Source organism: Colletotrichum truncatum, assembly GCF_014235925.2.
Source record: "Colletotrichum truncatum strain CMES1059 chromosome Unknown Contig_0001, whole genome shotgun sequence".
Taxonomy (NCBI): Eukaryota; Fungi; Ascomycota; class Sordariomycetes; order Glomerellales; family Glomerellaceae; genus Colletotrichum; species Colletotrichum truncatum.
The window spans coordinates 3,781,141-3,807,008 of record NW_027222398.1 but is presented as its reverse complement, the minus strand read 5'-3'; the positions used below and the strand labels follow the sequence as shown (position 1 = coordinate 3,807,008).

General features: G+C 46.7%; 7 protein-coding genes across 7 annotated transcripts; 1 reads left to right on the top strand and 6 right to left on the bottom strand.

The window, feature by feature from the left end:
- Window positions 1-3,152: 3,152 nt before the first annotated feature.
- On the bottom strand, window positions 3,153-3,605 carry CTRU02_201027 (uncharacterized protein; the record flags this gene model as incomplete). Its single annotated transcript, XM_036730576.1, has 1 exon — window positions 3,153-3,605. The coding sequence occupies one exon, from the start codon at window positions 3,603-3,605 to the stop codon at window positions 3,153-3,155; it is 453 nt and encodes a 150-aa protein (XP_036577600.1).
- A 1,525-nt stretch (window positions 3,606-5,130) lies between these two features.
- CTRU02_201026 (uncharacterized protein) lies at window positions 5,131-5,331 on the bottom strand (the record flags this gene model as incomplete). Its single annotated transcript, XM_036730575.1, has 1 exon — window positions 5,131-5,331. One exon carries the CDS (start codon window positions 5,329-5,331, stop codon window positions 5,131-5,133), a length of 201 nt encoding a protein of 66 aa, XP_036577599.1.
- Window positions 5,332-5,644: 313 nt separating this feature from the next.
- CTRU02_201025 (pectin lyase A 2) lies at window positions 5,645-6,885 on the bottom strand (the record flags this gene model as incomplete). Its single annotated transcript, XM_070203784.1, has 3 exons — window positions 5,645-5,995; window positions 6,032-6,259; window positions 6,319-6,885. 3 exons carry the CDS (start codon window positions 6,883-6,885, stop codon window positions 5,645-5,647), a joined length of 1,146 nt encoding a protein of 381 aa, XP_070062366.1.
- Window positions 6,886-10,314: 3,429 nt separating this feature from the next.
- On the bottom strand, window positions 10,315-12,764 carry CTRU02_201024 (WSC domain-containing protein; the record flags this gene model as incomplete). Its single annotated transcript, XM_036730573.1, has 2 exons — window positions 10,315-12,648; window positions 12,705-12,764. The coding sequence occupies 2 exons, from the start codon at window positions 12,762-12,764 to the stop codon at window positions 10,315-10,317; spliced, it is 2,394 nt and encodes a 797-aa protein (XP_036577597.1).
- A 2,372-nt stretch (window positions 12,765-15,136) lies between these two features.
- Window positions 15,137-18,688, top strand: CTRU02_201023 (glucosyl glucuronosyl; the record flags this gene model as incomplete). The annotated part of the gene is made up of 2 exons (XM_036730572.2): window positions 15,137-16,855; window positions 17,321-18,688. The coding sequence occupies 2 exons, from the start codon at window positions 15,137-15,139 to the stop codon at window positions 18,686-18,688; spliced, it is 3,087 nt and encodes a 1,028-aa protein (XP_036577596.2).
- Window positions 18,689-19,500: 812 nt separating this feature from the next.
- On the bottom strand, window positions 19,501-21,190 carry CTRU02_201022 (C6 zinc finger domain-containing protein; the record flags this gene model as incomplete). The annotated part of the gene is made up of 2 exons (XM_036730570.1): window positions 19,501-21,013; window positions 21,063-21,190. 2 exons carry the CDS (start codon window positions 21,188-21,190, stop codon window positions 19,501-19,503), a joined length of 1,641 nt encoding a protein of 546 aa, XP_036577594.1.
- A 1,213-nt stretch (window positions 21,191-22,403) lies between these two features.
- CTRU02_201021 (uncharacterized protein) lies at window positions 22,404-24,059 on the bottom strand (the record flags this gene model as incomplete). Its single annotated transcript, XM_036730569.1, has 1 exon — window positions 22,404-24,059. The coding sequence occupies one exon, from the start codon at window positions 24,057-24,059 to the stop codon at window positions 22,404-22,406; it is 1,656 nt and encodes a 551-aa protein (XP_036577593.1).
- Between the last annotated feature and the right edge of the window lie 1,809 nt (window positions 24,060-25,868).

The following is a 25,868-nucleotide window of genomic DNA, read 5'->3' as shown; positions in this document are numbered from 1 at the left end:
ATCTAAAAGCTATCCGTGACTTGTGCAACGCTAATTTGGCATATATTTCAAACCTGTCACTACTACTACCGAACTGAATCGATAGTCTGCACTGCATATCGAAAGCAGCGCGTCCCTTTTATTTTTGTCCCATTTTTCTGGGGATCTCTGGATCCGGTAAAATTCCGGTTTATCTTGATGAAACCTGGAAAATTGATGCTTAACTGTTGCGATAGTTGGAATACGGAGTCGTGTGGCACTTCCAGCCACACGCCCGCCAGGCTGAGAGGCCCAAGCCTCCCAGACCCACGTGACAGGCCAAGGGGGAATATCCCCACCTTCTAGTCAACAACACCACTTTCAACTATCATGAACCATCGATTAGAACCAATTTACTGTTATTTGTTATTGACGAACGGAATTCCGTTTCACCCCCTGTGAAACCTACATTAACAGAATTTGAATTTTGTAATTTGACTGTCTAAAAGCTCAACCATTGGTTTTAACAGGGAGACTTCACTTACTACCAGCGTTATTGAGCGTCTGTATGAGAGTGGTGATCCCTACACAAGACTAGTGCCAGATCACTCTTTCGGGAGGTTAAAGTCTAAGTAAAAGCTGGGCATATTTTCCGTTGTTTTACCCCCTATTGTCATTTAAACGTACCATGATTTGATGGTTTGTTGTCATAGATTTAGTGCTTTCAGAGATTATCAGACAGGTTCAAGTAACATCTCGAATAAAATAGACAGTTATCTGGGTTGGTCTCATTATTGCCAATCATGTACTGTCAGGTATCTCAATTGACATCTGTCTCACGAATTATACATGCATATGATCTTTGTCACACACTTTACCAGAGACAGTCTCGGGTACAAGCCAAATCACCTTTTATCTATGAGAATTATCATTTCTAAAGGCTGAGCACACTTTGTGTTTCATGTAGACGAAGCGACCAGAGTAGCTTGAATAACCCTTGTCATGAAAATTCTTTTACAACTTTGGGCCGATGGTTTGGCAGAGAAACAGCACTAGCTCAAGCACACCAAGACCATCTTTCACCCACGAGTTGCCGCAGAATGACTCTCTAAACCTGCCAAAAGCCCCTGACCCGATTTAGAAAATATTCAGGAAAGCTGTTGGATGCCAAGCGCCATAGCAGTAACAAATCTAACAAGGCCAATTCGTGAATAAATAGTATGAGATAGCAGTCCGTCTATGCTCTCCCACAATACAACATTGCCATAAAGCAGTCAATGCGGGCAATTTGTCTAGTATTATGTCAAAGGGACCAAGCATTTCCCAATTTGCATAGGCCATTGGGAAGGGTTCCATAGGAAGTACATGCGATGCCCAAGCGCCGTATTTGATAAACTGGATGAGGTTATAGTGTCATACTAAAGCGTAAAAGCAGTAAAAAGTCATATTCAAGCTTGAAAAGCACTTAATATCACCTATTATAATGGTGTGACTCTCAATACTAGCTGTAACTCCTTCCCACCTCTGGCTTCTCGACTGGAAGACTTGTAACACAACAATGCTGAAAATTGGGTGGCAAGCAGCGCTAACAACAGCTGAACAGGTTCCCACCGGGGGCACAGCCGGGGTCATCCGAATCAAGCTTGCTCCGATGGTGACCAGTATAATTAGAGCACCGAAGATGATTGAAAGAACAATTCCAATTGGAGCATATCCACAAGTAGTAATCACAGCTTGCTGTTTATAATTATCATAGATTTTGAACCGGGCCAAGAAAATCGACTGTGAGACCAGCCAGTGGAGAACTGCAGACGCAGCCATTAATGGCACCCCATACTTCTAATTAAGTAAAATGGTTAAAGCTCCAGGCATGACTCAAAAAGACTGGCGGAATAGTGATTGCACTTACTAATGGAAGTGATAAAAAATACGTCTTTCGTTGTTGACCGACTGGGGCAGTGGTGCGAAGGCCTTTTCGCTTTGTTCCATATCCATTCCACTCCAACCCAACCATCATCGAGGTCCAAAGGCCATTTACGGCAATATAAAGCAGCGAAATGATGAGCTGGGGTGAGTTGGCCAGAAGTGCCATGCTGATGGGCCCGTAGTTAAAGGTACCACGAGAATCAAGACTGACAAGAGCATCAAAGTATATTACTCCGAATCCCCTTTGCCAAAGACTTGCCATACTGAGTTTAAGTGTTGTGCCGGAGTATGTTGTGGCAAGCGCAAATGCAAGCATTACGCCTGCGCCTATCACAACGATGACACACCTAAAGAACCCAGAATCAGCATATCACGTACTATAACGGTTGAAACTGAACACATACAGTAACACTGTGGTCCAGTATCGTCTTCTAGAAACTGATGCCGACCAGGGAAGCCTCTTCAAACTCCAGGTCCGGTTGTCGACTGCCCAAACAAGTGGCTTCCCGGTTGGCTTGGTTAACAAACCAAGAGATCTCGTGGTGGAATCCGGACATTGGAGAAAACTGGCCATTACATCTATAAAATGTCAGCATCACTTTCTGGCTCCGTGTAAAAGCTTCATCTGTGCTTATGTACCTCCAAGAGTCAGGAGAGACTGCTTCTTGAGCCAAAACCAAGTCAACAATAGCCCAATGAACTTGAGAACATTAAAAGCCACAACAGCAGACAACATGGGAACGTTTAATATTAGCCTGCAACGTTCCTCAATAGGTCTACTTAGGCAATAATGCACTCTAGCGCGAATCCTAGCTAGCCATATGTCTTGTGACCATCTCTCTGCTAACCAAACTGGCCAGGTGTCTGAGACTGGCTCAATGGTAGGAACATCACAAGGCTCCTGCGCGCCAGGGATCAAGTCAGGGAAGTTTTCGCATATCCATGTGTAGGCTAGTGGCTTATCAAGTGGATGTGAAATGGCGATTTGAAAATAGTCGGTTTTATTTAAATCCCCAGACGAATCAATGACGAGGATGAGATCAGAGTGGTCGGTGAGGTGAGGTTGTGAGTATATATGGATACAATCGCTGTTTTCTATTCGCTGAAAATGATGGAGATATGGCTGAACTATCTTTGATGTTGGGCTGTTGTAGGTGGTAGCTGGATCAAGGAATCTGCTACGCTCTATGGCGTAGATGTTGTGGCTCTGGGCGTTGGATTCCAGAGAAATGATTGAGTTGTAACTGGAATTCGTTAGTGGGCATCACCTAGATGTATTGTGGTTCAAGATGAATGTACAATAAGTGCACAGGTATTGAGCTTAGACCCAGTATAATCCACGCGAAAGTCCTTTTGCCCGAAATCTTGTTCAGATTACGGATGGAAGAAACACCGATATCCAGCCACTGCTGCTTCGTATGTGCTCTATCAATCTCGGCTCTGGTCGGGGCCGTCAAAACTTGTTGCGTATAATTTCCGGCTGCCAGAAGCACTGTGCCTAAGATGTTGATAACCAGATGTGACCAAGTATTGAGTTGTTTTGCTTTGCTGCAGTCGCCCGTAAATAGCGCACCCTCAAGGCCGGGCTCCTCAAGTCCCGGCATGGATGGGATTGTGATGGCGAGGAACAGAATGTTAGCCACAGTTACGAGAGCTGCAGCTCCTGTGGCGCGAGCTAGACCGAAGCGCCATCCAGTAAAAAGCTGCGATAATTTGGCCATCGCGTACTGCTGTTCCTGTCGGGTGAATTTAGCGGTGCATAGGTTCATTGACCGTGGTGCGGAAGGAGAAGTATTTGACACTTTTAACGCAGGCTTAAATTCATCCCGCGTCTGACAATGAAGGATTGCCAATGCTGTTTGTCATTGGTTGCTTTGAGTGATAAAATCTCAGCCCCAAGCCACTGCAGGGGTTTAATAGGCCTATTCGATGCACATCACCAAGATAGCTGCAGGCCGTATCCGACACAGATTTGTTTTTTTATGCAAGAAACCTGATCAGGTCAAGCCAACAATGAGAGCGTGATGGCTGGTAATGAGGATGCAGTCCTTTACTGCAATAAAAGATAAATCACGCTTACACTAGTTGATGTCTTGTCGAACAACTTTATTGATGACTAGTGCTGACGTACCAAAATCTCTTCTAGAAATTACTTCCAAACACTGCAAGCTCCATTATAGCTTTTTTCATTCTACATTAATGTCGGCTCCCGCAATGCTAATATCTTTCACCCTAATGTGTGAGCGTAGGAAAACTGCTTGAGACCGTTTCACCGTCTCCTGGATGTTTACTACTTGTAGTAAAGGTGCGAGGGCCACTCCGGGGATATTTTCAAACAAAAAATAGATCTCTATAAGGCTCAGCAGTCAATTTTCGCACAGTGATTCCAATCTTCATCTCAGGGTGAACCACCCAAAATGCCGTCTAAAGTGCAAGCTTAAACTCTGTGCGAGAGACCAAGTGAAATTCCTGTTGCCTGTCAGAAATCCGTCATTCTTTCATTCGTGATGTTTGAATCTGCTCTTTGGTAAACTTTTATGACTCATGCTGTATATGTAAAATGCGTTTGTAGTAACAAAAGGGGAAGAAGGGATGATCTTGATAAGTTTCAGTTCTTGTATAAGATCTGGTAGTTTGATTGCCTAAGAAGCCCCACAGGTAAAACTCTTTGTAAACTGTTTAGCTTTGCTCCTCCCCCTGCGCTTGACTGTAGATTGGTTAAAAACGTAAACTTGGATAGCTATTCATGATATTGATCTGGGGTTGTGTTTACGGGTATAAATTTGCTACTTTACCACCAGCAATACTTTTTCTTGTCATGAACTGTGCCAAATGCTGTTTGCAAATTGGACAGAGCACCGGAGGTTCTATTTACAATCGATATCCGCTGTCTCTCTTGTCATCTGCTTTCATATGGTGTCATCTATCTTGATTTCTTAGGCAATTAATGTTGTCGCTTACATGCGCCGTTCCTCGTCGAATGCCTAGCTCCTAGATCACATACTGTTATATGATCTGAGGTAGACGTATACTACACCACTATTGACCAGGACTTGGACAAGCCGTATCAAGGACAATCGAACGAAAACCACAACACACATGAGAGCGCCTCCTGAAGCAGCCTCAATCCAGGTTTGTTTGATGGTCCCTATTTCACCGTAGAGTCATTCTTCTGAAGAGGAAACCAGACTGTTGTCAATTAATTTAATGCTTATGATAATTTCCGAAGCGAGACTTGAAGCGTTATTATATATCGCCGTAGAGGCGTTGGAAGTGTCTCTCTTGCCTTTCCTTGACTTCTCGGTTTATCTGCTCCTTATGCTCTTCCAATCTGTTCATACACCTTTCTTTATCATATCTTTCGGTAAACACACCCTCTTCCCGGTATATTTGCGTTCGAGTTGTGTCAGGACTGCTGAACATTACTTGTCTTCGACTCATAGCCATCTAAGTGGTTTCATAACACAATTAGTATGGGAGCAAATGCATTTTCGTTCCTATTTTTGTTCATCTAGGCCAATCAGGAAGTTACAGTTGAGGGTCTTAGTATTCCAACCAACTTGCATTGTAAATATCGTTTCCAAGTTCTTCTTCTTTAGATGTCTTTTTTCCCTTACGCGCTGAACCCTTAGTGGCTATAGCTGTGCTGGGTAGGGACCCTTCGAAGAGACAAAGCTTAAACTGATGACATGATGACTCCGTGACAGCTAAATGATTCCGATAGATTTCCAAACACATATATACATTAAGATGAGATGTGTCATATCTTGCCGTAACCCGCAGCAGTGCTCTTGACAGAAGAAGCAGCGAGAGCGTTAGGGAAGTCTGCCTTGGGGAACTTGGATAAAACACTAGCGTCTGTACCCGTGAAGGTACCGGAATTGGAGAACGCGTTAGCTTGGCAGTCGCGGCCAAGAGTGGCCTTGCATTGAGAGGCGTTGGATGAGGTGATCGCCATGGCAGCACCAGTCCCATTTATGACAACATTTTTAACACCGGAAAAGACGTTGCCCTCAGCAAGTACATAGCCCCCCTTGTCAATTTCAAAACCATGACCAGTCGGGCTAGCATCAGACCAGTAGTTATTGACTGCGTGAAACACGGTGTTGCCCTCAACTTTAGGGGCACGGCCTAGAAACAGTCAAAATACTGGCATAATAGGGCCGCAACCAACACACTTACCGGAGAAGTGGTGCAAGTAGTTATTCATGAAGGTAACTTGATCATTGGAGCCGAGAAAAAGTGCGTTCCAGTAATGATAGCCGTCGCAATTCGCGGAGAAGTCGCTTTGGCCATCAAATTCGCAATTAGAGACGGTAACTTTGCCACAGGCGGATGTTCCGAGGACGAGGTGCTGGCGGCCAATCTTTGAAGTCTATTTAAAAAGTAGTGAGAAGCGAGCAAGGGAATATGAAGTAGGAGTGCGTAACATACCGTAACATGGTCTATCCAGATGTTGTCAGTATTGTCAAGGGTGATGGCATCACCTCCCCAGACATACTTAGGGTTGATATTTTGAATCTTGATGTTCTGAATAATAACGTTCTTGGAGCCGCGAATGCTCAAACCTTTGCCTATAAGAATACCTGCCATATTCTGACCGATGATTGATTTGTTGGAAGCAACCTTTATAGGGTTGGTTCCCGCCTTGTTATAGGTGATTGAAGCGACCTTCGCTCCCTTCTGGTAATTATCACACCAGCCGTTCGCGTTGATGGCAAGTTGACATTTGGGGCCATTGCCCCATGGAGCACAACCTGGTTCAGTAGCTGTTCCTTCAGCATTGGTAAAGTCAAAAGTTTTGGTCAATAAAATAACACGAGGCTGAGAGTCGCCAAGGTACTGGACCAGCTCGTCATTGGTGGTAGGGGTAACAGGCGCGGCAGAGCCACCACCAGTAACGCCAGAGGCAAACCCTTCAGGAGTGCCTTTGACAGCACCAGCCGCAACAATTTGCTGAGGAAAAGCGGTAGCGATGATGAAAAGTAGTTTGAAAAGCATTTTAACAGCCATGTGCTTGGGTGAACGATAACAAAAGTTTGGAAATGTGTTTTCAATGTCTAGCGAGGGACAGTTCAGTAGGGTGGTAAGCACACTCTTTATATTCGAAGTCTATAAGAACTTGTTTCCATGAAAGCAATGCTTTAAATTGCGTCATGGAGTTGCCAGGTACAATGTTTCGCTAGACAAACACCTGTACGGGCATACATTAATATGGCATTGGACAAATTGAGATGCGAATTCTGTATGATGATAGTGTATCAACTAGTCAAATGAACCCGCTCACGGCTATCGGAGCAGCTAGTCTTGTCTGAAGTTGAAAGCAATACCCCTGAAACCCAAAGCACAGGCTACGAAGTCGGTTGTCGGCACAAGCCTTAATCAATGTAAAGCTGGTCAGCTATGAAGCAGGGATAGAACATACTGAGCGAAACACCAGTCAAAATTAGGTAAATAAAACCAACAGCAGACACCGAAACTAGTGGTTCTGTTTGAAATTAAGACATAACTCCGAAGACCCAGAAATCCAGGTACTGAAGACGGTTTTCGGCACATACCTCAATTAATGTAAAGCCAGTCGGCTGTAGAGAAGGTTATGGAACGCAGTGAACGAGTCAGCGGTTGGCACTTAGGAGTCACTTGAAATTAAGACCCATAACTGCCTTTGCTGGAAAGCCACCCTTTTGTACTGTCTCAGTCATATTCTGTGCTGATGTTAGCCCTAGAACTTTGGACGATTGGCGGGGGATTGGGTGCACCTCCGCCCGTGCCTGACATCGGCAGAGAGCATAACAAGGTGACTATGGGCATTATCCCTGGCAACTACAGCGTGTCAGACGGTTATCGGCAAACTTCAATCAATGTAAAGTTGGCCAGTGCTAGAGGTTAAAATCGCTCACTGTCGCGGGGAGGTCTACCCCTGATATCCCGCATTTAATATCTAGTTTTTCAAGTAATTCAGACGTTTATCAGCAGATACTTTACTTGTTTCAAAGCTTATCCGTATTTCGAGGATAATAAACAGTGGGGTCTCTTCTAATATTTCAAGGCCTCTTAAAATGTTCCTACGTATCTGAAATTTGCTTAAGTAACGTACTGCTTTATTGTCTTAGGCTTCTATGAGTCGCTACGACATAGTTTACCGTTAAGGCTATGAGCTCAGAAAAGAAAGCAAAGAAGTGAAATAACTGGTATATATAAATGTACTTAATCATACCTACATAGTATAGCTTTCCGTTTGCATTATTAACTTGAGATGGCTTAAAACTAGCTATAGGCTACCGAAAAATACATCATATTACGACCCGTTAAGTATGCCTGACAGAGAAACTAGCCCCACTCGAGGACAGCGGCTAGAGACAAGATATATGCAGGCGACGGAAGGGACAAGGGTCGCCCCGCCGGAAAAGGAAGAACTATGTTCAAGTCACGTGATGATAAGAAAGGAATAAGAGATACGACTCTTGGCATGTCGGCTGCCGACAATTGAGATATCGGCAAGCGACGACGCGGACGTCGGCCTTGGGAAACGGGACTTGTATATAGACCAGGACTTGAGCACCTGCTCAAGCCCTCTAGATAGTTCTTCAGCAATCAACTTGTAATTCATCCTCGATGACTTTCAGCTTAGCTCACAGTTTGTGATATTACTATACCTCGTTACCTAGTGTAAGACTGATCACCTTACCCTAACCCTCGATCTACCAGTACGACATACCTGTATACGACGCAAGACCTATTGTTAGTATCGTAGCCTCAACTTCTGTTAGCAGAAACCCTACTGTCACTAGCTGGCCGTAACACATCAGCTGATCGCGTTAGATAGACTACATGTTTATTTCCCCCTCTGCACAATCCTTTGATTGAAGTTTGGTGTTGTCGACATCGTAGCCACCTTTCTATTCTTATATGTACACCTTGCACTGTCTGAGTCGACTTTCTCGTATTTTACTACTATATAAATCTGTGAAATTATTGGCGGAAATATAATTATGTTCTGATATACAGTGACAATGACCTCACTTTGCAGTTTCACAGTCATTGGGGCCTTGGTTTGTGTCCATCAGTTGCTGGATTGCCTGATTAAATTAGAACTTTCGTTGATATTACCCTCAGAGTATGGTACTGTTATATTAATCACAAACTAGGGGGAATGATTCAACTTCTAGCTTGCTTCCTTGAGGCCAAAAAATCATTAAGAAGGCCACTCAAGCAGCCATGGTAATGCACAACTCGAATCAACCCAAAATATCAATATTGCATAACTTTGGGATCTCATGAAGACGCCCATATGAAGTTGATGTAGAAGAGTCTGTTGAATTGTAAATAGACACGGAAGGTTTTGTGAGAACTATCAAACTAAGACAGGCTTTGTTACGACTCGAAGCTTACGGGGTTGATGTCGAAGTATAAGAGTTTAAAGTGCTTAGACGATACCAATAAATTTCGTGAACGATTTAAATTTTTCTGATGTCTATAAGGTGAGGATGGCGGCTAAAACTAAGTTGTAAATATATGTCCAAAGCCTAAAGAATTCATCTGAATCCGCATGAAAAACATATGAAAAAGGAATCAACATCTGTCCAGAAGACGAGAATAACTAGGTGTGCTGAAGCGGAAAATAAAAATAGCTTCTAAAACGATAAGAAAGTACAAGTAAACTTGCCAACTCTTTTGAAATCGGTAGTGGACCGTTCGATAATTTTTAACCAGTCTTATCTTTGTAATCGTCATTAGTGGAAGCCTTAGGTGCGGAGCCTGTCGTGTCTTTGGTGCAAATAATCTTATGTACTTACGCCGAGCTATGCGTAAGTTACTTTTGCATTCAGCATGTAATATCAGCTTGTATGCATATCTTTAACTTCTATCTATTACTCCATTGAGTTGCCTTTGCTACGCATATATTCTTATCAAGCTGACAATTCCTAAAACGGTAGCGAACTCCATGCTGGAACTTGATGTTTACTATGAATACTACTTAAATCGTGAGACATGGCAACGGCTTTCAAGGCCTAGCGGCTGAGTTTCTTCCTCGTTGAACCTCACCCAATTTCTTGCGAAAATCCCCGACTTCTCGTGTTGACCTTAGCAAGCACGAATTTCCTTATCTGGTAAAGTGAGCTTCCGCCTCAGCGCTTTGATGACCCAGCCCAAGCGAGATCATACCAGCACCAGGCCGGCTACGATCATTGGCGCATTTATTGGCACTAAGAAGAACTTAATGAACGATTTTGAGTCTTCATTTAAGTTCTTTCATGTACTTTAACCGGTCATCGTCAGACAGGAAAGGAATATAATGCCAGTTATTTTGGAACTAAGTATTTTACTTGAATACTTGTTCATGAATAGAGAAACTGATTTTACAATAACTTCCCAAAGAAAACCACTGATTTGGTATTGCTTTGTCTGAAGTCTTGCTTAGCCTAAGGATTAAAGACGAGTCTCTACAACAGGGGCAAGCATGTAGGCATCGTCCATATAAATCCACCTCTGTCCCGCCGTACCCATGCAGGTGAGGGCAACAAGGACGATCGCGCTGCCAGACTGGACCTGAATATTTCCGGTGACCAGCTTCTTGGCGAGACCAGTTTTGGAGAAGGTGACAGGTGTGCCGAGTGTCCTCGCAATGCCATTTAATACGTAACCCACATAGACGCTACACTGAGCTGATGTGACGGACGAGTCAACCCTGCCAGTGACGAAAACCCCAGCTGTATACGATCCTGTCGCCAGACCAGTCACATTCTGCGCAGCATACACGTACTTATTTGGCGTGGCCGAGGTGTGAGTGAGCTTGGCGCTGTTGGCGCCAGAGATGACGCCACTAGTATCGACAGTAAGACCTCCGGTACTGGTCGAAAGTGAACTGAAGTACCAGGGCCACGGGTCGGTAGAGGAGTCGTCTAGCTTTGTGTTGAACAGTTTGTTTCCGCAGCCATTGCTCTCCCTCAAAACAAAATCATCAACCCTCGTGAGACCGTATCCAGTTCCGAGGCATTGGTAGGAAAGTTGCAAGGTAACCGAAGACCCAGTAGCAATGAAGGACTTGGATTCCCTTAACCAACCATTGGACGGACTGATCGTGCTAGCGCCGTACGCGGACGTACTTCCAATCCCGTTCTGGCCGACATTGAAGTTAAGGCTGCATGACCCCTTATAGAAGACCGCCTCGTGGCTGACAGAGAATTGGATATCATATTCTTTGCCAGCCTCAACGCTGACAGTCTGTGACATGTACCCAGAAGCACCACCACCGTCCCGAGAATTGTCAACTCTGAACCAGACATTTGCACCTGCACCGCTGCCAGAGACACCCTGAGTCGCCGTGCCCCAACCCTGACTTTGCCAGATGTTCCACGGCGCAAACTGACCGCTCTCAAACCCGGGGTTTTGAAGAAGGTTAGGTCCAACTGCCTTTGTAGCGCATGTCGGAGCTTCCTTCACAGTGTCAATCGGCGAAGGTGACGCCGATGCTGAAGTTATCAGCGTACTTATAGTTGATGAAGATGTTTCAATAGTTGCGTCAATAGAAAAGGTTGACGATGCTGTGGTACTGCTTGACTCTGCAATGAAGGATGAAGACTCGGTTGCAGTGCTTGTACTGGTGGAAGAAGACTCGGTTGTAGTGCTTGTATCAGTCGAAAAGGTTGACGATGCTGTGATAGTGCTCAAGTCTGTGGCGAATGAGGAAGACATCATTGTAGCGCTGGCATCCGAAGAAGAAGTCGAACTCGAGACAATGGTCGAGATAACAGATGTGTAGACGTTCATACGGTCGGAACCTCCGCATTTCTCCGTGGCGTTGCCTTTGCAGTCCATGGTACAGCCGTCCGTAACAGACACTCCGCTAGCCTGATATTCAAAGTCGCACCAGCATTCCTGGGAGTATTCAAGACCGGCGACCTTATACCCCTTAGCATTGCAGGCGGTGACGCAGGCATCGACTGTCATCTGGTCCGATCCACCAGGAACAGGAAGCCAGTATCGCAGAGTACGCGCTGCAACGCTGTCGGTGTAGCAGCCGTCCGCTGCCCAGTTGGGTGGCATTGTTTCTGACGCAAGAGCAGCCGAGCTCGACGAGGTCGCCAATGGGGGATTGTCCAAAGTGTAAATGTTGAGCCTGTTAGGTCCTCCACAAATGAACTTACTATCACCGGCGCAAAGCATGTCGCATTGCTTTTCGCCGTCGCTGGCAAGACCGCCGCCGTTGAGAAGGTTGTTGCCGCAGTAGCACTCGCTAGAGTACTCAACACCAGCATAAAGATAGTTGTTTTTGGAGCAGGCGGCTAAGCAGTTTGCAGCAGTAACGCCGCCGTCTATAGTCATGGGAACGTTGAGCGTTCGTGCACCCGGATTATCGGTGAAACAGCCGAGATAATGGTATCCAGAGGAACCACCTGCAATTGTGGCGCCGGAAGCGGTAGACTCGTAAAGTGTTAGCCTGTTGTTACCGCCACATGGCTGAGCGTTGTCTCCTGGGCAGGCCATGTTGCAATCGGCATCAGCCTGCTGAGTAGCATCGCCATAAATACGGAGGGAGCAAAAGCACTCTCCTCCGTATTCAACACCGCCGTATTTGTATTTACCGTCAGAACAAAACTTGAGGCAGGACTCAATCGTGTTGTCGCCACTTGCACGATATCCTCCCTGAAGTGTTCGGACACCGTTCAGGCTGTCGATCCAGCATCCTTTGGAGGTCCATCCCGCTACTTCAGGAGTCGTAAGCTCACGAGGAGCGATTACACCAGCATTGACCAAAATTCCCTATCAAGTCATGTTAGCCGCGCTGTTACTTTCAACGACACAACAGATTTACACACTGTCGAAAGGAGAGCTAGGTATGCAGTGCGGGACTGCTGTATTTTACCCAGCTTCGCCATAGAAGAGGCTCTGCGACGTAACAAACTAAACAGACACCGAGTTTTAGTTGTAGAGAGAGACGAAATGAGTGACTGTTAAAATGAGAGAATAGGTAGGCTGCAACACGTATCGAGTCTGCTGGTCAGAGGAGCAGTTCATGGATTATGTATATCGTGGCTCATGGGGCGCCCCATGGGGCGCCCCACCCGTGGCCGGCAATGATCCATCTGGGCAGCCATGCTGTTTCCATAGCGTCGTGACGAGCCAGCGCCGTGACGAGCCAGCGAACTACCGCCTGTCAATAGCGCACAAGCTATCTCTATTTGGCGCTTATTTCGTCCAAGGAAATTGCTCATGGCGGCTAGACGTGCTAGCAAAACGATCGAACCCGCTCTAGTACACGTGCTAGTTCTACCGTGGCTGCACAACCCCTATCTGGCGCGCTTCAAAAGGTTTTAGCGTCATTGCACTGATGGAAAATTTGATGTGTGTCGTTCATAAAGTAGTACTATCCCGCGGGATTTCTTTCTGGGTCGTTGCCGCCACGTGGGTTGTTCCACTCGGTTGGTTTCCAGCTCGGTGAAGTTCGTCCGGGTCTAGAATGGGCCATGGTGCCGTCAGACAACAGAGAGGGATTGCTCGAAGACATATTCGTTATCGGCATATATTTAGAAAAGGCCTTAGTGGTACTTCAGCTGTACTAGGAGGTGCAAATGTTCAAACCCCTGATTCCCCCTTTTCACTATCAAATATACTCCTTCGGCGACATGTCCGTTCAAAAAGACACTTTTCCTTACTGAGTTACCACACTTGGATAGTACGTTTATTTATAACACGCAATAAAAAATCGCGTGGAACACATTTTAAAGCACCTTGTACGACTGGAACCCTTGTGGGTTAGTCTTAGGAAGATATTCTCCGATGTCGTTGTCACCTGAGCCAGAAGTCAGTCTACTTTTGGTACAATCTGACGGCTACTCAGAAAACCCAACAGCATAAGGGATCCGATTGCGTAAGTAGGTAAGTTGCATGTAGTCCTGGATTAACTTTCCAGAGATATATAATATCGTCCATCACATAGCAGCTCTGTAACCAGCGACCTAACGGTTATTGCTGTGAGAGGAATAGCTCGTGGGGCAATCGATTGTCAGACTCTGGCCTGCCACTGTACCTAATGGAAAGATCCGAGTTTTCGCACAACGATTGGTCTGGGTAAGTATTGAGGAACAAGACCGCTGAGAAGCAACAAGTAGACCACGTATTCCATTGAACCTTTGACCAGACATGGGCTCATCAGGAAGAATAGGGGATCATCTGATCATCCCTAGTTGCGGTTGCCCAGTTTCTGGATGGCATATGATGAAGACTATCAGCCACTGGGATATATAAGACGATCGGGCAAGAATATTTGGTAAAAAGTATGTTTCTCTTCTTGTATTTCCAATGCGCTAGGTGTATTCTCTTTCAAATCCCCTGCCCACGTCTCAACTCAACAGTACGCTGTATACCTCCTACCTGAGTTTTTAAGTTGGCACTAAACTCCTCCGCATGGGTATTGTCATTTCAAAATGTCTTCGGAATCAGCCGGAAGTTTGAAGTAGCGATGCCACCCTGTGCTGAAGGTAAAAGGCCCATAGGAACAAGCAGAACAGGGGGTTGAGCCCAGTAAACAAAAGATTTGGTTGGCTGGTTGTTAAATACCTGGGCATTTGTTTGCAGTGCAGTACTCCGTAGAATGATTGAATTTGGGACAGGAACGGAAATACGTCTGGAGACATGAAGACCGCAGCATTCACCTGCCCTCCTGGTTGGATAAGGTATGATGTTTTTGGAAAAAGCTGACGACGACTCCGCAATCGTGATCGAAGCTGGTTAAGACCATGACACCCCATCCTCCCCGTCCATGGGTGGGTCCCGCAGTAGGATTTACATCGTTCTTAGGCGTTACAAGGGGTGCTGCCATGGGTGCAGGTAAGGCTTTAATTGGCCATCAACTCTCAGTGGAGCTCACCTCGGTCTTTTGTCAAGCTAAGCTAGATCGAGTATAGGTTCTATATGCAGGTCGTGATGCAGTGTAAGAAGTGCTCATTGCCGTTGAGCTGCTGATAATAGCTACGAAGATTGCCTTGGTCTTGATAGTATAAATTGCGAAGCTGTTCCCATGTGTCCGTCATTTAATATTCTAAAGTCACTCACCAATTACTATTAGTACCCAACTGACGGAGGTACAACACCTCTGCCTTCTCTTATTCATACCATGGCCATCCAACCTCCATCAGATAAGGGCCCACCTTCCCCAGCAGCTGCAATGCAACAAACCATTCTTCAGCACGCACAAAGTGTTGTTGCTTCTCAGACCAATCAACCAAGAACAACCAAACAGGAGGCGCTCATGCAAAACACTGACTTCGTCACTCCCGACGTGGCCGAAAATGATATTCCCCCTCCCGCTTACGGCGACACCTATGGCGAAATTTGCAACGAAAAAGACGGCCTGAGTACTAGTGCATTTGTCACTGACGACGGCCGTGTCAACATCCGCATCAATCATCTCAACCGGCGTTTGTCTGGGCTCTTTGCTCCAGCTCTATCTCAACAGCCCCAGGGTGTTCAAGACAATCTCCCACACCCTTTCGCCTGCAGTCATCACTTAGAAGGCGAGGAGAAGGCGCTTCCACCCCCGAGCTTGAATATTGTCATTCAGGTTGTGGGCTCGCGCGGAGACGTGCAACCCTTTGTTGCCTTAGGGAAAGTCTTAAAAGATACCTACGGTCATCGCGTACGTCTAGCGACTCATTTCAACTTCAAGAAATTTGTAGAGGAGAATGGTTTGGAGTTCTTTAACATCGGCGGCGATCCATCCCGGCTAATGGCCTTCATGGTCAAAAATCCCAGCTTGATGCCGGGCTTTCGCAGTTTCCTAAGTGGGGATGTCGGTCAACAAAGGAGAGATGTTGCCGAGTACATTCAAGGCTGTTGGCGATCATGCTTCGAAACAGGAGATGGGGTGAGTGTTGATGACAGTGAACATGGCAATTCAGAGGACCCCGGTGACAACCCTAGCTTCAAACCTGCTGCAAGGCCATTCATAGCTGACTGCATCATCGCCAACCCTCCAAGCTTCGCCCACATTCACTGCGCAGAGAAGCTAGGCATCCCTCTCCATATCATGTTCACCATGCCATACTCTCCAACTCAAGCCTTCCCACATCCGCTGGCCAACATTCAATCCTCCAATGCCGACCCGCAACTTACTAATTACATAAGTTATGTCATGATTGAGTTGCTTTCGTGGCAGGGTCTAGGTGATATCATCAACCGATTTCGCAAAAAGTGTCTCGGTTTAGATCCCGTGAGTCTAATTTGGGCCCCCGGCATGCTCCAACGTCTCAAAATTCCTCACACCTACTGCTGGTCTCCGGCCCTCATACCTAAGCCGAAAGACTGGGGCCCTCATGTATCCATCTCCGGCTTTTACTTTCTCAACTTGGCCTCTAGCTATACTCCTGCAGCTGAGCTCCAGGCATATCTCGACGCTGGTCCTCCCCCCGTCTACATAGGATTCGGAAGCATTGTGTTAGATGATCCTGATGCAATGACGGAGCTCATCTTCGACGCTGTCAGGAAGACTGGACAACGTGTCGTTCTTTCCAAGGGCTGGGGAGGCCTTGGCTTGGACAGTCTTCGTCTTCCCGACGGCGTCTTTATGCTGGGCAATGTGCCGCATGACTGGCTGTTCAAACATGTGTCTTGTGTCGTCCACCATGGCGGGGCAGGAACCACGGCGGCAGGCATCGCCGCAGGACGCCCGACTGTCATTGTTCCCTTTTTTGGAGATCAACCATTCTGGGGCGCCATGATTGCGCGCGCAGGGGCTGGTCCCGATCCAATTCCATGTAAACAGCTCACAGCTGACAAACTAGCTGACGCCATCAACTTCTGCTTGAGGCCCGAAAGACTGGAACGAGCCAAAGAACTCGCTGGAAAAATCGCGGCAGAGCAAGGCAGCGTCATGGGCGCACAGTCGTTCCATCAATATCTCGAGGTTGATCGACTCCGTTGTACTCTCGAACCATCTCGGCATGCTACGTGGCGCATCAAACGCACCCAGGTCAGGTTGAGTGCCTTTGCCGCTTGTACTTTGGTGGAAGCAAATCTTTTAGATTTTCATGATTTGAAACTCTTCAGACCACAAGAATACTCCACCGATGAAGGTCCATGGGATCCGGTATCCGGAGGTGCTGCAGCATGTTTTAGAGCATTCAGCAGTATGGCGATGGGCGTAGCTGAGTTTCCTTGAGAGACGTTGAAACCTCTGCACATGCCGATCGGGTCCAGCAGAAATCGGCCCGGAAAGGCATTTCAAAAAGCTGCACGGAAAACGGAGGCCTCAAATGCAAGCGAAAGAGAACTTTCATTCAATTCGCCAGAACAAAGTCGAACAAGTTTGACTGACCACGAAACTCGCGCTCGTCCTCGAGGCCCTTCCAACCTATCCGACCGGTCATTTTCCACATCGAACACTAAATCAAGCTTGACGTGCGATGTATTGCAAGGCACTTCGAGCTTCAAACAGAATAACTCTAGCCGAAGTGAATTGCGCAATCAGAATGAATCGGACTACAGGAAGGACCATGACTTGCTGCGCCAGACTGGCGTGCACATGAGCAAAGGCCTTGGACGGATCGCAAAAGCAACTGTACAGGCACCCATGGAGATCTCAGTGGGTTTGACCAAAGGCTTTCACAATTTTCCCAAGATGTGGGGAGATGATACCGTTCGCCCTCATGAACAAATAAAAGATTTCAAATCAGGCGCCATGGCAGCAGGAAAGGAGTTCGGTCTTGGCTGGTACGATGGCGTGAGCGGTTTAGTCATCCAGCCCTGGAAAGGTGCCCAGAAAGAAGGTCCCAGCGGATTCATTAAAGGTATTGGCAAAGGCATCGGAGGATTTGTAATGAAACCGCTCGCAGGCTTCAGCGGTGTCCTCAGTCATACGATGAAAGGGGTACATAAAGAGGTGCAGAAGCTATTCGGCAGCAACATTGAGGACTATCTCGTCGCATCTAGGGCATCTCAAGGATACGAGGATTGGCTGCAGAGCTCTGATGCAGAGAAGCAGGACATCATCGATCGGTGGACACTAATCAAAGAATGCCTGAAAGAAAAACACGACCCTGACAAGATAATGCAAGATATTTTAAGAGCCCATCGACTGAGGAACATAGAGCACGGGGCAGTCAGGCACAGCTGTGAAAACACCGCGAGCTCTGATCACGCGAGTTCTGACCAACGCTCTATCAACATGGATCTTGAGGAGTCGCTGGTAGCTTCCGTGATCAAAGAAAACGCCCAATTGTCAGCCCATGGGAGTTTACGTACAAATACGCAAGAGAATTCTATTGTCGACCAGGTGACTGAAGACGACGCTTTCCAGCTCCAGCGTCAACAAGAACTCGCAGATTATGAGGCATATCAGGAAGATTTGCGCCAGGCGATCGTATCAAGCGAAGCCGAAGCTCGGCAACATGAAAGCGAAATCCTGGAGTACAATGCACACTTGAAGCGAGCCATGGCGCAGAGCCTGAGGGAAGAAATACAAAAGGGTTGCCAGAGGGAATGGGCATTTGACATGACTTTGAGCAACGAAGCAGGAAAAGAGCTCAAGCGAACAGAACAAGAATGTAAGATGGCAGAGAAGGGTTTGGTCGTTAAGACAGATGGCCCATCAAGCACCCAGGAAGATATTTTGGTTGATCAGGGAAATTTCGCGGGCACCAGACGAACGGAATTCGAGGGGCGACAACAGCCACAGCAGGGAGAGAAAACAAGGAAAGAAAAGGAAGCAGAAGAGATCGTGCTGGAGTACGTCCGAAAGCAAAGTCTTTTGGAACAGGACCATCAGAACAAAGGCAAGAACCGTACTAACATTAGCGAATTATAGAGCAATTACGATTATGAGAAGGAATTTAAGTGGCATGTGATTCCATAGTCAACATTGTGCAATTTTTCATCCACATTTTAGATAAGGAGTTGTTGAACGGCGTGCTTGACATATTAACTTGACATACTGCGCAAGAATTGTAGCCTGGTAATGATTTAGAATGAAAGAGACGAGAGTTTCCATGCAGGTACTAGTTCACATCTTCAAGATATTGAACCCAACGGCTGAATACAGCTCCTCGCGTATCACACGCCTGCCAAACATTTCGGAGTTATACAAAATTTCATCCCAGCCATGAACGTCGCTTTCCGAATGAAAGGAGTTGTTTTTTGCTTCCCGAGAGCACCGATCGTAAAGTGAAAAGTTGCAAGTATATCGGCTTTGGTATACGCTCTTTCCATTCTTCCCTTTTTGACAACCAACCCGGGGCATTAAATACTGCTTATTATTGAAAGTGTTGCAATAGCCGCAACTCCGGGTTGAAGTGGCTCCGTCGCTGGCAGACCTGCCAGCCCAACAGACGGCTGTAAGTTCCGTGGCCACTTCCTCCAGCACTTCTGCTGGAACTTCTCCTACAGACCACCTCAGCCCCAAGATAATACACCAGTTTCCCCCTCAGAGAATATCCCACTTTACAGGTACCCCTGTGATCTCAACAGAAAGAATCACGCAAAGTTGGAACTGGTTGAGAGGGGGTTCAAAGGGAAATCAAGACTTTCGAAGCTGATGCTAAAACTTGTGGCGGCAAGACGTATAATCCAGCATACCGATGAACTCGTATACAAAGGTAGCGCCACGGCGTTATTGCTACTTCAAATTTCAACTGGTTCCGACCAGTAAATCCAACCGTCTTGGCTCGAGTAATTAACATGGCCCCAACCTTCCGCGAGAGGCGGGTTTGGTCGACTGAAAAGAATGTCAACGACGCGACGGCCCTCGCTATCCAATCTTGGATGAGGCACAGTGTAGCCGCCAATCCTGTGCTCTTCGAGGATGTTTGAAGCAGCTAGAGGGCCGCCGGAGTAAGATGGTATACTCGCAGATGTCTCAAGTTTGGCCATTCGAGCACCGATTGCCGCTAGGATTTGTCCATCGGCAGGCCCCTCGCGACTTTGTTCGCTGAGCATCGTCGTGGCTAAAGCACGCAGCGTTGGATCTCTGCACTTCATGCTCACGATAAAGAGAGGGCTGACAATGCCGGGACGTGTGGAAAAGCGTTTCAAAGCGCTTGACTTGGTCTGTCGCCTTAGCCGCGCTGATGCCGCAGCGTCACTCACAATGCTTCTGAACAGGTCCTGGTGTTCATCGTACACTGTTTCATATGGGCTGTGGGCACACAGAGCGAAGATCAAAGCCGACGTTAGTTGCGTGCGAATAGCAAAAATGTCTGCCAGTGTTTCTGAAGCTTTCAGTGTAGACGTTGTACACGAATAGTGAGCTTGCAGTGTGGTAGAAAGCGCCATAAGGCCATTAAGAACCGAACGGCAGTAGGTCACCGCGTCTGATTGATTCTTACACATGTCGAGATCATAATCTTTCCAGCTTGGATACGTGTACCGCAGTCGGGCGGCCGACTCAACGAATTGATATACTCGACGGAGGCAGCGCATGGCGCCCTTAATGGCAAGCTCCGGCTCACGGAATATATCGTCTCCATCAGTTCCTTCTTGGGATTCCAGATACATAAACTGGGGCGTCCGAGACAAGCCGTAACTGCAAATTATGAGATTCATTTGGATTAGTCCGTCTTTGACTATGCTCACAATGTCAGTAGATACGGACCGCCAGCCACGGTGATGTATTTTATCCAGGGTTTGTACGGCACCAAGAAAATGCACGAATGCATTTTGCTCATGTTGGCTTAAAATCTCAACGCAGGCTAGGATCATTGAAGCCAGAACCAGGGACTCTGGGCCGACGGCCTCGTTGTTATAGTCAGATTGGAGTTTTGCCAGAGCTGAGCCGTAGTAATGCCAGGCCGAGCAAGTCCCATTAAAGATGGTGTCACTGAGCGATGATTCGTACGCAGCCCCAAACGCGACGGCGGCGGCCTTGACACATTCGACTTGATTCGATAGCTGGTAAAATACGCGCCCCCAGACATCGTCATCTTGTAGAAGACAGCTGTTGTTGTCCAAAGACAGCACGTGAGCTGCCAGATAGCTAAGCCTCTCTGCATGGCTATTCACTGCGATGCCGACCTTCAAAGGGGGACGCAAAGCCGACGATGATTTGCTTTTGTAGTTATAACTGCCACATATTCGACCTGCTTGGATGCATCGCCGACACAAGGGCTTTTGCTCGTCACACTTGACTCGGCGGGTTCTGCCTAGTCAGTCAAATGGCGCCAAGATGGCAGGCTGAAGGCTCATACTTGCAAGTCACACAGCCTCCTTTCGACTGGGAAATAACGACGCGGGACCGCTTCGTCACGGCAGCGGATGATTCATTGCCTAGCCTCGAGTTTGTAGAGGGTTGGTGGAATTCTGGGAGCGCGCTCATAGCTGTCGCAGACCTGACGTGGCAAATGGAATGTTGATTGAAGGAAGAAGCACTGACCACAGAATTCTGGCATTTAGGCCCCCTAAGCCCAATTCGTCAATACCTTACGCCACACACCTGCAGCCTCCTCTGAAGCAATGCTCGCAGGTCTGATAAACCTAACCTGCTTATCCGCTGAAGCCCACCCGACTCTCTCAAATTTTACCACGAATTTTTCCCATCACGTTTAGTCCCATGTTTGTCGCACGAATCTTTCTTACAAATCCCAGAATAACGCTGTTAGTAGTATGTACTCTATAACTGTTAATAGATAAGACGCATACTTAATGTCAAACTTGTAGCAATTATCTCCGCCTCTTTATAAATTCTTTAATAGATCCTCGTGTTTATCAAGGTGATAGTAACAAATACAAGAACGCAACATGCGATATATCAATGACTTTCAATACTGGTAAGTGAGTTTACTTGCCACTTTTGTTCATGGATGATAGAATTACGCAGGTGAACCTAATTTTCCATGTCATTTGTTTGTTGAGATTAGAAAGGCGCAATCCAAGATAAAACCAATTTTGCTGTTAGTAGATGGGAGACTCACAGCCTCGGTGATGTCAATATATATGTCAGTAGCCATTGTACTCTCGACTTTTGTGACTTTGTGGCTATTGATAATTGCCTTTGCAGTCGCATGTGACCCTATCTACCTGGGCAATCAGAAACCGTATATTGAATTAGTGAGTTGTGCGAAAAGAACAATATTGGTGCTGGTTACATTTGCTCAGAGCTATTGAATTTCTTTCCTAATTTCTGAAAGAGCTTGATGAGGATGCTCACTTGTGACTATCTATCTCGCGGGTTGTATGGCGTTCTTAGGGTTATTTGTAACCCTAGATACGCGGAGTAAAAACAGAAGTCCGAGTGGTCTTGCTACATACTACCACTACAAGCAGGTTTAAATCTTCCCACTAGTTTCCTATTCTTTTCTGCACAAACTAGATTGTAGCGCCACAAGAAGTCATGTTATATGTTCAAGTCGAAGCAAGCCAAAATTTGGGATTATATGCTTCCGGTTGCTGTTACATAGAAATAGAAGTTCATAACTTCCCGAAGCATTGAGGCAGCCCCGATCTTTAATGCCCTGGTACTCTCTTCACTTCACTCCAATTAGCCACTACATAATAACTAGAAAACATATAGCTGAGTATAGGCACTAGTTTCAGAGTGTGCCTGCGTCTATCCGATCCTCTAGCCCTGGAAAGACAGATTTCTCCGACTCCACATCCTCAAGCCAACTCAGAATTCTGCGAATCATGAAAAGGTCATCAAATGCCTCAAGGGCGAGAACATAATCCCTCTGCCGCTTGCTGGAGTAAAAGACTTTGACCCATCCCGGTTGTAACTTTTGCATTTCCTCCAAAAAGACGCGCCGTAACTGTGTCAACTCATAGTTCTCAAGGTGTTCCCAGTAAAGCTCCGTAACTTCTCCATCTTCATCGTGTTGGTATTTGCTCTTAATCGGCTCAGTATCAAGTGTGTGCCCTTGAAGAAACGAAGGATACTGGCAGGCTATTGACAATGGTAACGTAGAAACACATTCCCAGTCCACAACAGCAGAAAGGAGGCCATTCTCGTCGATAAGGATGTTATGTCGACTCAAGTCGTCGTGGAAAATCATGGAGGGTTCGGGACTTGAGTCAGGCTGAGCCTTGGGGAAAAAGTTGTCAAGCTGGTTTCGCAGTTTTGCGATAATGAGAAGAGAATTTTCGAGGTCCTCTAGATCTTCTTCTTCGTCGTCTTCGTCCTTATCACTTTCACTACCAAGCTCTGGGTCTTCATCCTCGGCGATTACTTGGCCCTCGATGATGCTGAGAGAGCCTTGATCAATAGAAACCTGAAAACATTTGGCAACTTCGTCTATATCATCCTCAACACAACCTTGGTTGATTTGTTCAGGCTGGTCGCTCTCTCTATCTGTATTTTCGTCATTGTGATCTTCTCGAATTGTTTTCGTTACAGTTTGCATATGCTTAGGTTGTTCTTGCTGTTCATTTTCGGTCTTCAAAGCACAACGCTTCACGATGGCCAAACGATGGCGACAATCGCGCTCCGCAACATCTAGTCTTGCACACAACCAATCTCGACCAGTAGCAAACGGACCATAGGATACGTTAGCGTGAGTTGCCCGGGTGATGAAAGACGTGGAAACCGTTCTCCCAAGATGGAAAGTTGAGGATGTACATGATTCTATATCATCAGGTTCTCGATCGTGGGAAGAGTCTAGAGGACTAGACTCTTCCAGAAGACTTGCTGATGGAGACCAAGTCTTATTAAGCTGAGTTGATGTAAATTTGAGTTCGTCCGTGTGTTTGAATAAGCTGCCGATACCTGTCATTTGCTTTTGGAAGGTGTTTGAGCAAAACAGAGCAACTTGGCAGACAATCTTGGTCTTTGCGCCAAATGAGATCGATTGCCAAATATCTGCCCACGGCTTGCCTGGGACCTTGTCCATCACGATCCATTCAAACCCGATAGGATTTGATCTGACGGCGTTATAGGCTAGAACGCGAGGCACCGGAAGTGATGTGTTCTGGGTTACCCATTGCATCGTTGCAACCTCGCTTAGGGTTTTCCATTTGGGGTCGATAGGTAAAGTAACCCTGGCAACCAGCTCCTTGTCGGCAGATTTTAAGGTGTAAAGCCTGTTGAATACCCCCTTTGCTAAAAATTCGATATCAAATATTCCGGTGAGATGGAGCGCCGCCTGAACAGTCTCTTTAATCGCGTCTTCGTCGAGTTCAACCGACCACCGAGGCTCTAGCCCCCACATGGTGCGAATCCATTTCAGGCCACCGAGATCTGGAGTTGTCTTCATGGTTCGACAATGCCTGTTGCATGAAGGAACGTTAGCTGCGAGAACCTTTTGGCCAAGGTAATCAATTCTTCACCGTATGCAAGTTGCCTTAGATAAGCAGATCATTCCACGCCAGGAATTTGCTGTGTATTGTAGGAACCATTTATTTTCTGCCTCTGAACAGTTAGGTGGCACACCCATGACTCCCTTTCTTCCGGGTGATCGTTTACCGATGTGGGGTACAAATACAAGGTCTAGCCAATGATTATCAAACACTTTGCCGCCCGCCCCCACCTGCTCCTATCTCTTTCCTAGAGTGTGTGATGGCGGCAAAACCACTTAGTCCAGCTTGGTAATTACCACCAAACTCTTGGCCGATGGATCTTACCTTTAGAAATTTGAGTCCCGGACCCGGCTTGATGAGCGCTCCATGTTCGCCTCCATGACTTTTAAGCTACAGGCAAGACTTCTAGTTAGTATGCATTGAGAGAAATCTGTCCGTATACGCTCTTATGGGTATTTCTATGCTAGTTACCAACGGTATCTTTTTGCACTTAGATTAAGTAGGTAGCACCTTTGCATCAAGCATCTGCTAAAGGCCCTTATACGTATAACATTTTATTAACGAAACCCTGCGAAAGCTTAATTCAGTCATGAAAGCAGTTTGACTAAGCGCATGTAAGACCTGTTCCCTTTTGCATTGTCTTATCACCCGTGATGAGTCCTTATCAGATCACATTTCCATTTGTAAAGAGACAGCAGAGTAGTTGCCCAACATGACGGAGGTGCAGCCGCAGGCACCAAGGAGCAGTGCAGTCACTCCAGACACACAGTCACGATTCTATGAAAGACATCGCGGGCATGAGAATTGCGGGCTTGGAGCTTCCAAACACTCGGCGAGCATCCCTGAGCAACAAAGTCGAGGGGACACGCGGCTTTCACTGTTTACAAGGGACTCTTTACTGATTCGAAAGGAATGCGAGAAGTTACAGGTTGTGGACGAGTCCTCCTTGATGCTTGGCAGTGTGAAATAGGAAAATATGGAAATATAAGAGGAGATCTAACCCAATAGGGCAAATTCAGGACTGCGGGTAAACCTACATGCAACCAATATGCATTGAGATGGAGCGTATCCACCTATGCGGATTTAAACACACGAGCGATGCTTCGTGATTGGAACTGTGCAAGTTGGCCAAGTAACAGGGAGGCTGACGATGGTAGTCGTCGACCTTATGATAGGGGCCATTGACCCAATGGCCGGGGTTTGGGCGTCTTCCAAGGACTACTGGTAAGCCACGTCCGTCCCTGTTCTCGTTGTATCAAAAGCTTAGCAGGCCAGGGCTGGTAAAGGAAGTTTTCCATATATGAACGACGTTTTCATCCGAAATGGCCAAGGATCCGAAATAGTCAAGGATACGGCTCCGTACTGACTACTAGTATATCTACATAATTCTTGGCCACCTACCTGGTTGGTACGCAGAATCAAATCGCTGTATTTAGTTATGGCCCTACTGTATCTATTCTCCAAGCATGTTGGCTGCCCGAAATGATGGACCTCGGTTTCATGCGCAAATTCTCAGTTCGGAATAGAAGCGAGGCTACTTCATACAAGCCTGACGCTACCCGCTAGATAGCGCCTTTTATCAGCTCAGAGATACATTTCATCACTCGAATGGGTGTTGGCTATAATTTCACACTCTTTGTGGCCATATAAACGAGGCAGTCGTTGGTGGCGTGGCTGGCTTTGCATCACCTGCACGGTGGCGGCGTGATTGCCAGTGAGGCCTACGGCCGTCAATGAGCTTTTGCCGGTGCCGTGGCGTTGGTTGT